Below are 18,184 nucleotides of genomic sequence, written 5' to 3'. Positions count from 1 at the left end.
GGTGAGGAACAGCAGAGAGCATGACCATACGTGACACAAGTCTAATTGTCTTGAAGAACACCACCTGAATTGCCATATGGAAGAAAAGAAATACAAATAATAATAAATAAAAAAAACTAAAAAAACGAGACTCGCGCATCAAACAGAACGCAGGTGTCTCGAGACGTGCTTTTAAAAGTTGACGTGCCTGAAAAAACTGCTGGTCGCGCTAAAAGCCGTCCGTCTAGCGCATGATTACATTAAAAAAAATAAAAAATAAATAAAAAGCATTCGAAAACGCGTTCGGTTTAAACGTCCCCTAACGTATTTGAAAAGTAGAACCATGGGACACCATTCATCTCACATTTTGTTTGGTTTACCCAAGCACACAGTTCACAATAAGGACATCACTCTTGACATTGACTTGTCCTTACGCATTTGTAAACAATAGCGGTATCTGGCGGTACTGTTATCATCTCTGTTTCCCCTTTAAGGTTTCTTGTATTGAAGAATGCGTATGTGTGATGCAGTGGGCAGGTGGATACGAAAGAATAAACAAGAAAAAGTATAGCAGACGCAGTCTGAGATTACGGTCCAAACGTAGCAGTGACGCAGGCTATGTTCCAGTTGAATGCTGAAAAGAAAAGTGCCTTGTATGCCCGTGAATGTGTAACATTACCGCTGAAAATAATAAAGCAGAGATCATGAGTGAAACCAACCGACGACTACAGCGCGTGCTTCAGCTTTGTTAGCCCGGACCACTATAAGCAAGTTACCTGCTACGAGCCAAGTCATTATATTGATACCAGCTCGCTCTTAACTACGGTTGAGAGCGTGAAAGCTGTGAAGGTAACACTGGGGGCTCGTCCGGGATTTAAAAAAAAAAAAAAAAAAGTTTCGTCGGACGCAGAATGACGGCGCTCTGGGCTAGAGTTAATGCTAGCGTGTGGATGAATAGGCCTGTCGAGATGGAAACCCCTAACATAAGCACCAACCCATTTTTAATGGATATAAGAGACACTAATACGGACCAAGATAATCACGGGGACGGCCGATATGCCGACGGCACTAACCCATTCGCAGCTGGCATGGAGCAAACGTTAGCCGCGGACGGAGCTATTGTTCACGGCCGGATGCTGTCTTTCAACCTAGCTTTGCCCCCCACACCACCGCCATCACGGTTGACTAACCCGTTCCTAATGCCCGTGGAACCACAGAATACAACAGATGGTGAGCCCACATACTTTTATCAGCAAACCTGTGACTGTTCAACGCATATGACAGCCAGCCCCATAGCAGTTTTACCGCACGGTTTCAAAAATAGCCCCGCCCCAACGGTTGCCCAACGCGCCATTAAGCAGCTAGCTAACCCGTTCACTTCCATGAACTGTACGATACAAAACCCTTTCTCCCAGCTCCATGCATTGCCCTCCCAGTTCACTTCAACACCTTTTCCACTCTGCACGCCCCGGCCCGTGGAACGTTGTGGAGCAATGAGCTACAATGATAACTATGCCCCACACCGTGATCGATACCAATACGGTCAGTCAGCTGTGGAAAGGGCCAAGTCGCCCCCACGGTCATCACGCACAGCGCCGGATGTTGAAATAGTAGACGTTAGTGATGATGAACATTATGAATATCAAGAGAGAATTCCAATATTAAAGCCAGGTCATTTTGATGGAACAGGCTCCTGGAAAGACTTTATTCACCGGTTCGAAAGCTGTGCAAGGGCAAACCATTGGTCGGAAACGACAAGGGCGATTCAACTGAGATTCAGCCTGACTGGCGCGGCTGGAGCTATCGTCCATAAAAACCCCAGGTCTGACCGCTGGAGCTACCAGCGGATTGTGGCTGAAATAGAGACCGCCTACAGGCCTCGGTCCGACCATGTGGCAGCCATCGGCATTGAACTGAGGCAGAGGGTTAGGGGGCAGAACGAAGCCCTGCACCTATTAAGGGATGACATCTACGAGAAAGTGTCCATTGTGTATGCTGACCGTACCGAGCTGGAGCAGGATGCCATTAGTGTGGAGGTTTTCACCAATGCCCTGGCCGACGCGGTGCAGAAATTACTGGAAAAGCAGCCGCGCACCCTATCCAGAGCATATGACATCGCACACAGCTACGAGACCACCAAGAGGGCCGCCAGAACAGTCACACAGTTCATGCAGCCTGGCCAACGCGGTCTTGTAAATCAGAGAGCCAGGGCCACCGTAGTACGTGAAAATAACAGCAGGCCAGCTTTTGTGGAGCCAGTGGGTGTAGAGGTTTGGTCCATCAACTCGCCAGGGAGGGCTCCAAGATTTAATCAGCAGTGGCGCCAGAAGAGAGACACAAATGTCAAAATGCCAATGGGGGATGTTCAATGCCACAACTGCTCCGGTCTAGGGCATATCCAGAGGAACTGCCCTTCCCCCCGACGACCCAGACAGCAAGGCCGGACAGTCAACAAGAACACAGCACCCGACACAGGTAAAGTGGTCACCTGTACTGCGAGTCAGGGAGACGACATGTGTGTTAAAATATTGATATATGGACTGGAAATGTGTGCTCTGCTTGATTCTGGTGCGCGGAGGAATGTGTTGCCCCTCCATCTCTTTAGCTCTATTCCTGCAGAGTCCAGACCCCCAATAGAGCCATCTGTCGCACAGGTCCTGCAGGGCATCGGGCCTAGTGGGCTGGCAGTTCTGGGGGAGGTTAACTTACCAGTACAAGTCGAGAGCAGGGCTACCAATGTGAACTTTATTATGGCTGACACAGCAGAGAACACCAAGGTTATCCTGGGGCACCCTTTCCTACATCAGACAAGTGCCCAACTGGACTATGGTAACCGTGAGATAACCCTCTTTGGGGAAAAGGTACCTCGTTTTAACCAAAACCATCAGCCCCAGGTACACATTGTCAGAGTGGCCCGCACAACAGTGTTGGAGTCGGGGTGTGAGTATGTAGTGCCTGGCACCGCCCACCTGCGCCATACTACTGAGGGAGACCTGATGCTGAGCCCAACCAAGGGTTTCATAGAAAAGCATCACGTCCTAGTGGCTCACATCATCGTACGGGCGCAGCGGTCCACCAACATTCCCATCAGAGTTTTCAACCTTGGTGCCTTACCTGTCATTTTGAAGAGGGGCGCTGTGGCAGGGATTCTACAGCCAGCCGCGGTGGTGGAGAAGGTGGAGTCCCAGCCGCCTCTGGCCTCATTAGCCCCTGAACCTATTAACTCTGTTTGTGCTTCTTTACCCAGCCACCTGCAGGTCCTGTATGACGAGAGCTGTGCTAGTCTGCCCGAGGGCGACCAGGCGAGGTTGGCCAGCCTGCTACGGTCTTACAGTGACGTTTTCTCTACGGGGCCCACGGACCTTGGATGTACTGGCCTCGTGCAGCATGATATCCTCACCACTGTTGGTCCGCCTGTGAAACAGCAACCGCGCCGGATGGCTAGGGACAAACAGACGGCAGCAGACCAGCAGGTGCAGCAGAGCCTGGACACTGGTGTGGCTCGACCCAGCAACAGCAGCTAGGCTGCACCAATAGTCATGGTGAGGAAGAAGGATCAGACATTGCGATTATGTGTCGATTACAGGCCCCTAAATGAGAGAACCATAAAGGATGCTTATCCATTGCCCCGCATCCAGGACACCTTAGACACACTGTCCACAGCCAAGTACTTCAGCACGCTAGATTTAACATCAGGGTACTGGCAGGTGGAGTTGACACCAAGAGCCCGAAAAGCCGCTGCGTTCTGCACCCGTAAGGGCCTGTTCGAATGGAATGTGATGCCGCTCGGACTGTGCAATCGCCGGCCACATTCCAGAGGCTCATGGACCGTGTCCTGGCTGGGCTGCAGTGGGAGACGTGCTTGGTCTACCTCGATGACATCATTGTCCTGGGGCGGGACGGAACTGAAATGTTGGAGCGGCTTAGTCAAGTGTTTGGCAGACTACGCGCAGCCAATCTGAAACTTAAACCTTCAAAGTGTGTCCTGTTCCGAGAGCAAGTGGCTTACTTGGGGCACATAGTCTCCGCCAAAGGTGTCGCCACTGACCCCCAAAAGATCCAAAAGGTGGCTGGGTGGCCCACACCACAAAACGTAGCTGAAGTGCGTCAGTTTGTCGGCCTGGCTTCGAATTACCGACGCTTTGTCAAAGATTTTGCCTCTGTTGCCAAGCCCCTTCACGAGCTGACCAAAAAGTATGCACGCTTTAACTGGACGGACGAGTGCCAGGGGGCGTTTGAACAGCTGAAAAGCCGGCTGACGTCAGCACCCGTGCTGGGCTATCCCCTCGACAGTGGCCAGTTGCTCCTCGACACGGACGCCAGTGATTGGGGAATTGGAGCAATCCTTTCCCAAGTGCAAGAAGGTGAGGAGAGAGTACTCGCCTATGGGAGCAGGAGATTGTCAGCCACTGAGCAAAACTACTGCACCACCAGACGAAAACTTCTGGCAGCTGTCGAGTTTACCTCTCATTTCCGGCAGTATCTGTTAGGGAGATCATTCATCATACGTACTGACCACAGCAGCCTACGCTGGTTGACTCGGATGAGGGAGCCTGAGGGCCAGCTTGCTCGCTGGCTGGGGAAACTGGCAGAGTACGACTTCCAGGTGGTCCATCGCCCAGGGAGACATCACCAAAATGCGGACGCGCTCTCCAGAAGACCCTGCGGAACGTCGTGCTCATGCAGAGTGCCAGAGCCTATCTTCAGTAACCAGTTTCAGCACAAAGGGATTCAGTGCAACATGGCTGAGAGTCCAGTTTCAGAGGATGCTGGGGAAACTCCTGCAGAGCAACCTCCAGTGGGGGTAGTGGTGCCCGAAGGTAGCTATGGAGACAGCCCCGCAGTTGAGCCTAAGCAGCTACCAGTGGGGGTAGTGGACACTTTCAGTGACAATCAAGCTGTCTTTTCATTCCGTCCAAGTGTCTACAGGGTGAGTGAACCAGCCCAAGTCAACCTGTTCGGTGGTTGGACCTGAGAGCAGTTAATCAGTGCCCAAGAAGCTGACCCAGGTATAGCACCAGTGAGGAAGTGGATGGACGAGGGGAGGGGCAGGCCACCCTGGGTTGACATAGCACCCAACAACCCTGCCACCAAAGCTTACTGGTCACAGTGGAAAAGGCTCTATCAGAAAGACGGAGTTTTGCTAAGGAAATTTTACTGCACGGATGGAAGGGTGTTCTATCCACAGATCTTACTGCCTCGAGAGTACCGCGCCTCAGTGATAGAACAATTGCACGATGGTCCAGTCGGTGGCCATTTTGGAGGGAAAGAACCCTTGCACGTCTCAAGGCCCGGTACTACTGGTACAATATGAGAGATGACGTCACTCTGTGGTGTCGCACTTGCACCCGTTGTGCTGCGAAAGCCCGGCCCAAGAAAACACCTCAAGCCGCCATGGGCACAGTGCGAGTTGGTGCCCCTTCGAACGGATCGCAGTTGATTTAATGGGACCATTAAATGAAACTGAAAGGCGCAACCGCTACATAATAGTGGTACAGGATTACTTCACCAAATGGATGGAAGCCTATCCTGTTCCCAACGAACAAGCAACGACAGTGGCTGAAAAGATTGTTTCCGAGTGGGTGTGTAGGTACGGAGCTCCACAGTGCCTGCACAGCGACCAAGGTACCAATTTCGAGTCAGCTGTGTTCCAGGGGATGTGTGAGCTGTTGGGAATCGACAAGACACGGACCACGCCGTTTCGGCCACAGTCAGATGGCCAAGTGGAGCGTTTCAATGCCACCCTGCAGAAAATTCTAGCCACCACTGCAGAACGATGTCATTGGGACTGGGACATTATGACCCCATATGCAGTCATGGCTTACCGTGCAACCAAACACAGCTCCACAGGCCTGACGCCTAATATGATGTTGTTCGGACGGAAATTACAGAGCCGGTGGATCTTGTTGCTGGGTTGCCACCTGACCCAGACAACACTGCTACCCCGTCAACCTATGTTGTACAGCTAAGGGAACGGCTCGAGCTATCTCACCAGTTGGCCCGGGAGGCGCTGGGAAAATCTGTCGAGCATGCGAAACGACAGTACGATAAAAATGTTTGCAGAGTCCAATACAAAGTCGGTGATGCAGTATGGTTCCTGGTCAAAGGCACAAAAGAGTAAAGAATAAAGTGCGGAAATTCCTCCCTTCCTACGAGGGTCCGTGACCGTGGTGGGTGTACTGGACGATTTGGTCTACCGAATAAAAAGGGGCCCGAGAATGAAGATGAAAGTCGTTCATCATGACAAACTCAAAGCTTACCACTCCAGGACAGCACTAGACAACGACTGGGTTTTGCAAGAGGCTGAAATGTGGGCACCAGTGGAGGCGCCAACCCCGTTGTCAGACATTAGCTCTTCAGAAGTTGATATCAGCCCTCTTGACATTTGGGGCACATCACCAGAGACAAAGGACCCTGTGGTGGGGTCCCTTCCAGGTCTTTTCTCTTTACCGCCATCATCAGCGGTTTCACCGAGCAGCAGCCAGCTACCTTGCCACACGGCTGAGCCTTCACTGGATGAGGTCAGGGGGCAAGCTGCTCATCCTCTTTTGAACTCCACACCTCGGCCGACCCGGAGGGTCCGCAGAGCTCCTGACATGTTTGGTGATTGGGTTGTTCACTGAGCATCTGTTTGAGGTTGGGTGAAGGCGGATTGCTGCCCTCCTCAAACTAAAACCCAAAAGAGTTCCTGTATTGTCAAAACCAAAAGAGTTCCTGTATTGTTAAAACCAAAAGAGTTCCTATATTGTCAAAACCAAAAGAGTTCCTGTATTGTCAAAACCAAAAGAGTTCCAGTATTGTATTATTACCAAAGTAACTTGACTATGTTGAGGTTAAAAATGTGAAGTTGGTATGGGGTTAATATAATTGTTTACTATCAACAGTCAGTAATTTGGATACTAGTGGGCCGCATAGTTTTGTTATAGCATCCTGGGTGTGTTTACTGCTTAGAATTACCTTTGCAACTCTTTCTGCACTGGAAACATGGGTCATGGCTGGGGATGTTTGTATAGTGACTGTCTAATTAATATTTTTCTGTTTACAGGGTAATGATGCTGGAGATATGTTAAAGGTTTAATCATTCTCCAGAGTGGGGGTAGTGTTATCATCTCTGTTTCCCCTTTAAGGTTTCTTGTATTGAAGAATGCGTATGTGTGACGCAGTGGGCAGGTGGATACGAAAGAATAAACAAGAAAAAGTATAGCAGACGCAGTCTGAGATTACGGTCCAAACGTAGCAGTGACGCAGGCTATGTTCCAGTTGAATGCTGAAAAGAAAAGTGCCTTGTATGCCCGTGAATGTGTAACATTACCGCTGAAAATAATAAAGCAGAGATCATGAGTGAAACCAACCGACGACTACAGCGTGTGCTTCAGCTTTGTTAGCCCGGACCACTATAAGCAAGTTACCTGCTACGAGCCAAGTCATTATATTGATACCAGCTCGCTCTTAACTACGGTTGAGAGCGTGAAAGCTGTGAAGGTAACAGTACGTTTAAACAATAATACATCGGAAACCCTATGCATTCATAATAACACCTGGTTTATATGTTACACCATAATATAATGCCCTCCGCTGCATAATTATGTGGAATGATTAAGCTAAAACAATCCGTCGCGCCGCAATGTAATCGCAACCACTTCAGTTGCCGCATTCTCATAACTGCCCATTTAAACTTCAGACCAACTCCAAAAGCGTTTAGAAAACTCCATTACCGTGGACCGGCTTATCCTTGGAAGTCCTCGTCTGCAGTCTCGCTCACTCATAGTTCCTGAGTTTTTAAGGAGATGAGCGGCGCTGCTAATCTCGCCCATCCCGTCTTGGCAAACTGGTGCCCGGTGCAGTGGACAGACTCATCAACGCAGGATTCAACTCATAAAGGATTCATCACCGCAGAGTCACTGACTGCCGCTGTTGCCACCGTCTGCATAGACTCTCTACAGTTCTCTCCTTCGCCCCCAGAGCGTCATCATGTAAAAACCTGCGCATAGTATGTGCTAACTCATGCATTCACTCTCCTTCGCAGTGAGTTCGGGTTACATACACTGTACTGAAAGCTGTTTTTTTTTTCTTATATAAACTTCAGATGCCGCATTTAGTGATTCTGTATATTCAATCTCGATGAGAAACGGGCGCTCTCTGAGTAGATGGGCTGCATTGATCTACTTCAGCACCGTGGACAGCTAAAAAACACTAGGCCTACAGCATGCATAAAGAGCTGTGTTGCATCCAGTCCCCAAAGGAAAGATGTACAGGACTACTATTAAAGTTAAAATACATATTGACTTGAAACAACAGAACAATTTTGCTTTAATTATAAGGGGAAAAAAATAAATGTATTATTAATGAACAAATACTGTGTATTCTCTCACCGCAATCCTTGCAAGTGCTGTTTTGATTGAGGTCCAAGTATCCAATCTTCGGTCTACAATGATGATAAATTTTACACCAGGTTGCCGCGCTCTGAAAACATGAAAAACAAATACATAAATCACAGTTAGCAACTGCATTTGCTTTTGGTTGAGAAAAAAACAGACATTTGAGATTATGACGTATAGGGAAGACCAGGGCTGGTTGTCACAAGGTGAAGCTGTAACAGGTCTATTATATAACTAAATATCTATAAGTTTTAGATTCAAAAGTCCAATTAAACAAATTAAACACATAGTTATAAATTATTTTTGTGAAATTAATCGTACAAATTAAAATTCTAACATCATCATACTCTATGCAGCTGTTGGGTAAATACACTGAAACATTTTTTTACCTAAAATGTGCTTGATGTGGTACCATCTAAATGAAGTGGCTTTATTCTAGTAAAAAATAAATAAATATATATATATATATATATATATATATATATATATATATATATATATATATATATATATATATATATAATAATAATAATAATAATAATAATATATATATAATTATTATTATTATTATTATTATTATTATATATATATATTATCCCCCTTTTCTCCCAATTTGGAATCCCCAATTCCCACTATTTAGTAGGTCCTCGTGGTGGCATGGTTACTCACCTCTATCCAGGTGGTGGAGGACAAGTCTCAGTTGCCTCTGCTTCTGAGACCATCATTCCACGCATCTTATCACGTGGAGACACCGTGGAGACTCACAGCATGTGGAGGCTTATGCTACTCTCCGCGATCCACGCACAACTTACCACGCACCACATTGAGAGCAAGAACCACTAATCGTGACCACGAAGAGGTTAGCCCATGTGACTCTACCCTCCCTAGCAACCGGGCCAGTTTGGTTGCTTAAGAGACCTGGCTGCTCGCGACTCCAGGGGTGGTAGTCGCTGAGCTACCCAGGCCCCCCCTGTCAAAAATATTTGTAAACATCACCGAATCAACTTGAATACATTAGGTTACACCAAAAAAAAAAAACAAAAAAAAAAATAAAAAATAAAAAAATAAAAAGTTTAGGGGTAAGTTTAGGTAGCCACAGGTAATTAAGGCAACTATTGCAGGTTACCTCTTATTAGTGTCAGTAAATATAATAAAACCACACAAAATACAGGAAAGGGCCAACAAAATTATAGAGTAGACTTTAACCAAAAGGGTGAGCTATTTTCGCAGAACAAGGGTATTTTTAGTTTGGGGCAAGTTGTCAAATGTTTTTTTTTTAATGTTATACATTTATACAAATTATCAATGGCATTGTTTGTTGACCAAAACAATTTTTTGATATTTTTGTATGTTACCTTTGACAGTTTTAGTGTTTCATGAATTGTTTTATAATAGTTTTGCTGTTTAAAGTTAGCTGAAATGACTTTAATAGGCTCTTTCAAGGCATGTTCAATTGTGACAACTTACCCCTATACTGGGACATGTTGTGCATCATGTGTGCAATTATCTGCATCTTTTTTTCCTGATCAATTATAGTGGACATTTTAAAAAGCTTTTCTGTAGGTAAGACTTTAAGGCATATGCCTAAATTGACTTTCAAAAACAAACATATACTGAAAAATACTCACTGGAGAATAAAGTGTGACAACAAGCCTGGTTTCCCCTATATGAACTGTATATATGACCTCTATTATAAAATAGCATGTTAACAAACACTTGTATTTACAACATTGTTCGCATTGTACAGAGAGGTCAGTGCACTTTAAACATATTCTGTGATCCTGAAAACCTAGTAAGTGTTCTGAATGTGTCAATGTGACTATACTAAGACCTTGCATCAAGGCAAAATCTGCTAACAATTCTGCATTATACATGTGAATATGAATATGAGCTCAATTTGTGAAAGGGTTGGTTGCAAGATTTTATGCAAAGAGAATACATAAGGGGATGTTGCTGTACTGCATTGCAGTGAGATGGAGAGGGGTCTATATATTAGACACAGACCTCGGGATCAATGTGAGGTATGAAAGAACTTTGGCCAGTGCTTCTTCAGGAATGTCACTGAAAGCAGAGCATTCTGGGAGAGTAATGATGACACTAGAATCCTCCCCACGACCCCCTAAAATAAAAAGATTAATTATCACTTCTTCAGTCAAGGACAGATCCAAGTTTAACCTGAAAATGTGTAAAATCTTCATCTAAGGAAGACAGAGCTTTCTGATATGTTGAGACATGCCATTTATTCCATAAGTAGAATGTCCTCTATAATCTGTTACTGAACATTTCCAACGATAATATAAAACTACTGAACACATACATGATCATATAGTTCAGAACTGAAATCCCCACCTGATATATAAGCCACTTGTTTCTCAATATAGCCAGCCACCTCCTGCATACTCACAGGGACTGTAACCTCTGAGGAGATAATGAAGATGTGTTATACAAAAATACAGCAGAAAGGTGTATGTCATGTTTCTGTGAGTTTGTGTGGCTTTGTCATAAATAGATTTGCCAATGAAATGGAGTCCTGCTATGGCATAATTTAATGAACAGCACCACCCAGTGTTCACATGTGCAAACAGCAAAAACCTGTTATTCAGAGTGCTTCATAAAAGAGTTTATTAAATGACTAATGAAAGAAATTGACAAGATCAGTAGTGAGTGTGCACTAACTGTAATGCATTAATGTTTGCAGAGCAGCCAGAATGGACTGTAGCCAGGGACTGAGAAGTCTACAACATCACAGACACAAAACAGGGACTGACGGCAGACACAATGGAAGGGGAGACTGACAATAGAGGATGTGTTCAAATTGCATAATGGACCATAGTTGGTTCCCTTACAACTCAGTACACATGACATTGCGTTTGCTAATGCATATGGAGAGTGTCCTTCCACACGACCTAGTTGAAACATCTCTAAAATAACGGCAATATTCTACTATTGGCTATTGTGTTTGAGACCGCCCTTTTAGGCGCAAAGCTGTTCGTTATAAAAGCAGGCGCACAAACACCATTCCTCAGAATATTCTTCTTTCAAGACAGCGATTTATCTATTCTCTACTGCTTCACCGACGACTACACAAGTCAGCTTGCGAGATCTTCATGGCAATGAGAAGGCTCTCCGCTCCCCTACAGTGCTCCGCCTCGCCGCTTGATGCTTCGCTGGTTAACGGGCCGATCAGCCGATGACGCTACTGCCCCTTCTCCCAGTGAGAGTGACGAGTGTGTACGCGCCACTGACAAGCAGATGCTTCGTGTTCTTTCAAGGGTGGTCAAAGAGCTTGATACCGTAAAGTTCCTTAGAGGAGCAAGATGATTAAATCCACCTCGGCCGGCTACAGTCCCGACTTGGGACCTAATTTTGGTTCTAAAAGCACTTGCAGGGCCCCCCTCGAGCTTTTGGACTCTGTTGATTTGCGCATGCTCTCCATTAAGACAGCATTACTGCTGGCTCTGGCCTCAGTAAAACAGGTCAGTGAAGTACATGCACTATCACTTGAAAATGAATGTCTGGAATTTGGCCCTGGTCTTTATAAAGCCACTGTCAAACCCATAAAAGGTTATGTGCCTAAGGTTCTAACCATGCCCGTCAGAGCTGCGGTGGTTCACCTTCAAGCCTTCTTCCCTAATCCATTTAATTCAGATGAGGAACAATCCTTGCATTTGTTATGTCCTGTGCGGGCTCTACATGCATACGTTGAGTGCTCCAGCCAGTTCAGTCTGTCTGATCAGCTCTTTGTGTGCTATGGAGGATGCATGGAAGGAATGTCCATCACCAAGCAAAGACTTTCTCACTGGATCGTTAATGCAATTGCTTTGGCTTAGGAGTCGCAGGGTAAGATTTGCCCAATTGGCTATAAACCACGCTTAACTAAAGGCATGGCCTCCTCATGGGCATGGACGAACGGTGTGTCTTTACAAGACATACGTTTTGCAGCAGGATGGTCTTCTCAAAACACATACGCAACTTAGACGTAATGTCTCTCTCTTCAAAAGTCCTCTCTGTTTAGAGCACTTGCTATTTCACTTGCCAAGCACATACTTATGCCCCTCCCTTTAAGTACGGGATCCCTATCATTTTACACAACAGCCTGCATTAAGGCCATTGTAATTTACCATAATGTCACAAGCACTTTCATTATAAATAAACTCCACGACTGGTTTCGTGAAGGGGGTCATTCATACTATATGACTATAGTTCATATATTTATTCTGAGTGCTCCCCTCCTGGCCCAACATGAGGGTCACTCACATGCGGCATTCTCATGTCGGTATGGATGGCGGTTTTAGGTTTCCTCTCTGGAAGGTTATGCCGTGTAGTGCGCCATGATGGGATTCTGTTTCCCATATGTGTTAACAAGCAATGTCAACCGAGTCGTAAGGGAATGTCCCGGTTACATTCGTAACTTCGGTTCCCTGAGACAAAGATAACAAGACATTGCAAACATTTGCCACACTACAAGACTCCAAAAGTTCTTTTGAGGTGCTAGCCATGCACTCCTTGTACCCCAGTCAGAAAACTCAAAGGTATGGTGTTTGCGCACCCGCAGACAGCTTTGTGCCCAAAACGGCAAGGCTCAAACACGTTATTGTAGAGAGGTTTCAACTAGGTTGTACAGTATGAAACTACCCATTCCCCATATGCGTTAGCAAACACAATGTCTCATTCCCTTGTCTCAGGGAACCAATGTTACATACGTAACTGAGGCATTTTGTTTCCAGTGACTTCACAAGTTTCCAGCACTTCCTGTGTCTGCGACAGTACACACGCCATACAGGAAATTTATGATTTTAGTTTTTATCAAGTAACATAGGAGTTCTAGTGCTCTTTTTTATTACTATAAACTCCCTCTGTCATAATAAATAAAAAGGTTAACACTGTAGGAGCCATTTTAATGCAATTACATATTTGTCCATTGGGGGAGCTCTGACATTTGTATATTAGGAGCACGTGGGTAATTAGACAACAGGTGTATTGGTAGTAGGGAAGCACACAGTTTTTTTGACCATGTTAAGCCATGTACTGGGATACCATGCTGACTGTGCTCATAGGATTATTATGTGTTGAATTGAGTTTAATGGTGCTTAACCATGCTTCACTGATAAAGAGCGATGTTCAAGGACATATGGAATATGGACAATGTTTGTGCGCTGTATCTGCAAGGTATGGATTTATGCTTTGAACCACAAAGAATGAGACATCACAAGAAGTTAATGTAAGCAATGTTTATTAATTAGAGCACAACGAATAAAAGACTTAGGTTGCATCTTACATCTGTGTTCATGGAGTTTATACGTGTTCATTACTTGCTCACTTCTATTACCAATACTACAGCGGCTTAATGGAAAGCTGTTACAAACACTTTACAATAAGGTTCCATTTGTTAACATTAGTTAATGCATTAGGTATCATTAACAAACAATGAACAATATAATCAATGAAATGAATAAGTTCAATTATATTTTTACAGCATTTATTTATCTTAATTTTAGTTAATAAATATACAATTGATAATCGTTAGTTCATTAAAGTTCATAGTGCATTAACTAATGCTAACTTATACAACTTTTTAAAATGTATTAGTATGTTGGAATTAAAATTAACCAAGATTAATAAATACTGTAAAAGTATTGTTAATTTTTAGTTCATGATAACTAATGATGTTAACTAATGTTAACAAATGGTGCCTTATTGTAAAGTGTTACCATAACATGATGTGTTGTTATTCTTTTGAAAACAGTAGCAGTATGTCCAGTCCCGCCCCTTTACCGTGCTCCACTTTTCCGAATTTTGTCATCAAATTCCTGTTTGTATTGAAGCAACTGTGAAGAGTCAATCAAAATGGATTACGTGTGGGAGCACAGAAATTATTTGTCACTAAGTGTTGATGGTCTGAGCACCCCTCTACATGAAAATGCTAGTGGTGTTTTTTCTGCCAATTTGAATGTTCATTTTATCCAATACCTGCGGAGGTCAATTGGACACTGCAGATCACATTCAGACAGCTATGACTCACTGCACGTTCTGATGATACAAGCATTTAATTGTTATACATGTAATTCTGCTTCATTTTTAGGTTTCAACTGGTTAATTTGTGTATTTGATATGAAATATCTAACAGTGACAGCTCATATCATTACACATGCAAGTTCAACATTAAAGAAAATTACAATTGCACTTTTTAAAATTAATTTAAAAAGCCATTTTTAGAGGATTAATTGGATTCAAATTCTTGTAAACGGAATAAAAAATAAAACCTACACTTTCACATGTGTATGTGTGTGTATATAAATATAGTGTCATAAGGTGAATAGAATACGATAGAATACAATGTGCAAAAAGTAGACATAACATCCAATAAAAATTATGGTCAGCACAATGAGCATTTAAGTGCAGATATAATAACAGTGAATTAAAGTAAAAAGAGATGAAACATTAAATTAAAATGTATAACATTTTCCACTTCTTTTATTATATGATTATTAAGACTGTTATGGAGCCAAGTGTTTGAGAATATTTGCTCAATTGTCCTCTGTTTGTTCTTCCATCTCACTAATGGCAAATTAATCAGAAACCAAAGCACCGCCATCCTGCAACTGTGTTAACATCAGGCAATGGGTCTCTCTTAAAATAATATACACCCCTTACACTCCTTTAAGGGTGTTTTTTTTTTTTTAGATATATAAGATATATAATTATATTAGGCATATAATAAACACATTGAGGCTTTTCAAGTGTGCCATTCTGTTGGCTCATTTGATGGTCTTCTCTCAAATAAATCTTTAGTAATCCATTATTAATAATTAATAACTGTTGTTAATGTCAGTACTAATATTGTTATTTGTTTTCATACGGGAGACTTAAGATTAAAAAATTGAAATAAATGCATAGTGCATTTTGAGGCAGGTTTGCGGTTTAGAAATAGAATAGTTTAAAAGATGCTTTACACCTCTGAACAAACTAGAATTCCTCTATGCTGTCCATTTCCAAATTCACAGCACGTGTAGGCTTACATAATACTTGCAACTGTACCATCTTTTTTGGGGTCAGTAGATATTTTTACTAAACTGGCTTGAGAGTTAAGGGGATTAGTCAGCAGAGGTTTTATACTGTAAATGTATAGGTAGAAGCACTTCACCTAAAGCCAGTAGCTAGCTTGAATACTTTTGGCACTTCTGCAACACCAAATATGGCTTATGTATGAATGCCACAGCATTCACTAATAAAAAAGCCATTTATTAAAAAACAAAAAAACAAAGGATAGCCCAAGTACACTTCAAGCAACATATTTTACAAAAAGGAGTTTGTTAGAAAAAGAAAAAGAGGTTAGTTCTGAGAAAAAGATCTACTGTAGCATAATTTGTTGTCTATGAAAATCATGCATTAAGGAAATGTATTAATTATTCTTATTGCCATTAAACAAGTTTTAGAATAATCTTGAATTACAAAGCCAGATAGGATCCACACGTTTCCCTAACATTTGCATGTTTTTACATAAATATGTACATTACAGCATGCAGTGAGTTTGTAGGAATAAAATGGAGTCCAGAACACAGGATAAACTACACAGATCACTCACTAACCTCTGCAGCATATCCTATATAAAATAGCTAATCACAAAACAGCTTTGAAACATTCAGAAAGTGAAAGTTTACAGGTTATTATTCAGATCAGTTAATTTAAGTTCTAATGGTTTTAATTCAGATTTCCCTTATGCAAAATATGCTGAAAACAAGCACTTATTTTACCAAGGATTAGAAAGATGTTCACAATGACTTTGTGTCATAGTAAGTACATTGCTGTTTCCACCTGTTGCATCAATGGACCTGGCATGCCTGATATGACTAGCGGTCTCATAGTACACTTGCGTCATTATAACATAATAAAGAAACACCTTTTACACACAGAGCGAACTCTCACACGCACACACAAATATAACCCCAACATAGGGGCGGGGTCCAACAACCTGAGTCACACTGCGAATGCTAATCCTATTACACTCACTTTGAGGAAACACCCTGATAAACAGAGAAACGATAGAGTAAATGCACATCACACAGTAGAATCCAGCCTTTAAGGCATATATTTGTTTCTGCATTAGGGTTAAGGAAAAAGAGACAGGTCTCAACCAAAAAAAGCTGAGTCATGATCTAAAGAAAGTGCACTTTCTTTGAGAAATGGAGAGTAAGAGAGCAGGGCATGGGGTTAATTCGTGCTCCTCCGGTGTCTTTTAGTGGCTACTTTGTCATCTGGACAGTACTTTCAACTTTCAAACTCACAGTACATGATTATGATTTCATACTGTATCTTAAAGTATATATATATATATATATATATATATATATATATATATATATATATATATATATATATATATATATATATATTGAGGTTTAAGCAAAATTGAGGTTTATCCTTTTAAATTAAAGTGTTTTTGACAATGCAGAATTCTATTGGATGGTTGCAGATATCTAATACATATTTCATTATAGAAATATTTTGACTTGTAGTTAATGAAATAATGAAACAATGCATTCTGTACAATAAAAGATTATCAAATCTAGATAATGGAAAAAAAAACCCTTTGAGTAATAAATAGCACGCATAATCCTAGCAAAACTACAGAAAAACACTTTTCTCCTCATGAAATCCAGGAATCAACCACCAATATGAATATCCTGTGAATCCTTGCTCCTTTATGAAAAAGTGGTTGTCTAATAAGATTCTTTAGTGATACCCAATGTGTATGCATGGAATGATCAAATGGCAGTACTCACGTTGCAGTGTGCTCTCTAGCTCAGAGCTTGCCTGCAAAAGGTTGTAATAGCCCTCCATGTCTTTTTGGGGCTCCTGAGGAGAGACCGAGCCCATGCCTTGGCTGTTCCCGGAGAGGAAAGCCTCTGGGCCTGCCAGGCCCTCACATCCCAATCTACCCAAGTTCCATCTCTCTATCGCCACAGAAAAGATCCCGTTACATAATTCATTTCACTATGCATTGTATCAGGGCTCCCCGAGTCACCTCCAGCAGCACAGACCTCCCACTAGAAGAAACAGTATCCAGAAAAATAGATTGCAAACACCCTGCTGCAGCCGATATTGGCGCTGCAGCCGATATTGGCACTGCAGTAACACATCTCAGCTTACAAAAAGCAACACACACACTTTCAGATAAAGAAGGGAGGGGCAGAGTCAATGATGTTGTTTGGGATGGTGTCCTGTCCCAAAACTGAATCGGCTAAAAAGGGTTTCCTGTTCTTAGTACATGCATTCTGCCACTTCAAAACATAGCACACTCCCTCTGGCTACAAACTCCTGACTCAATCTTTCTGCCTTTGGTGACTGAAAGTGCGTCAGTTCTGCATCGCTGTAAAGCTCAGACTATTGACACTGCCAACTCCCTCCTCACTGACTTTGACAGCCAGAGTTTAGACTCCGCCCCCTGCCGAATGCCACTCTCCTCATTGGTCAGTTTTTCCTCACACGCAGTGGCTTACATTTCTCCATTCTCCCTTTACTGCTGTAATGGGCTTCTGCATGCTATATTACATCCATTTTTACCCTGAGTTGCTCTGTAAAACTTACTCTCTCACACTTTACTGACTGCGTTGAATATCACTATTGAAAACAAAACTTTTTTTCCCCCAAGAAAGTTTCATTGTTCAGACTACAGACAAGTATGACGTGTGGGAAAAATGCACAAAGACAGCCACATGAATAAGAGCCATTGTTGTCATAGAACACACTATTTATACTTCTACAACCACGCCTTATTATGCAGATGGAGCAATGCAGCTCTGAAACAACAAATTGCATTATAATTG

The 18,184-nt window shown here is 43.1% G+C and overlaps 1 protein-coding gene across 1 annotated transcript in view; it reads right to left on the bottom strand.

Annotated features, from left to right (window-relative positions):
* Positions 1-17,685, bottom strand: part of LOC127659662 (proto-oncogene DBL-like) — a 45,595-nt gene extending 27,910 nt beyond the window's left edge. Inside the window, exons 1-4 of the mRNA XM_052149584.1 lie at positions 17,141-17,685; positions 10,707-10,775; positions 10,362-10,476; positions 8,352-8,442 (exon numbers count right to left, since the gene is read on the bottom strand). Of these exons, the coding sequence (XP_052005544.1) occupies positions 8,352-8,442; positions 10,362-10,476; positions 10,707-10,775; positions 17,141-17,234 (369 nt within the window). The 5' untranslated portion in view covers positions 17,235-17,685. The remainder of the gene's footprint in view (positions 1-8,351; positions 8,443-10,361; positions 10,477-10,706; positions 10,776-17,140) is intronic.
* Positions 17,686-18,184: the final 499 nt, after the last annotated feature.

The sequence above is a fragment of the Xyrauchen texanus genome, chromosome 19 (assembly GCF_025860055.1).
Source record: "Xyrauchen texanus isolate HMW12.3.18 chromosome 19, RBS_HiC_50CHRs, whole genome shotgun sequence".
Classification (NCBI taxonomy): Eukaryota; Metazoa; Chordata; class Actinopteri; order Cypriniformes; family Catostomidae; genus Xyrauchen; species Xyrauchen texanus.
This window is presented reverse-complemented; position numbering and strand designations above follow the sequence as displayed.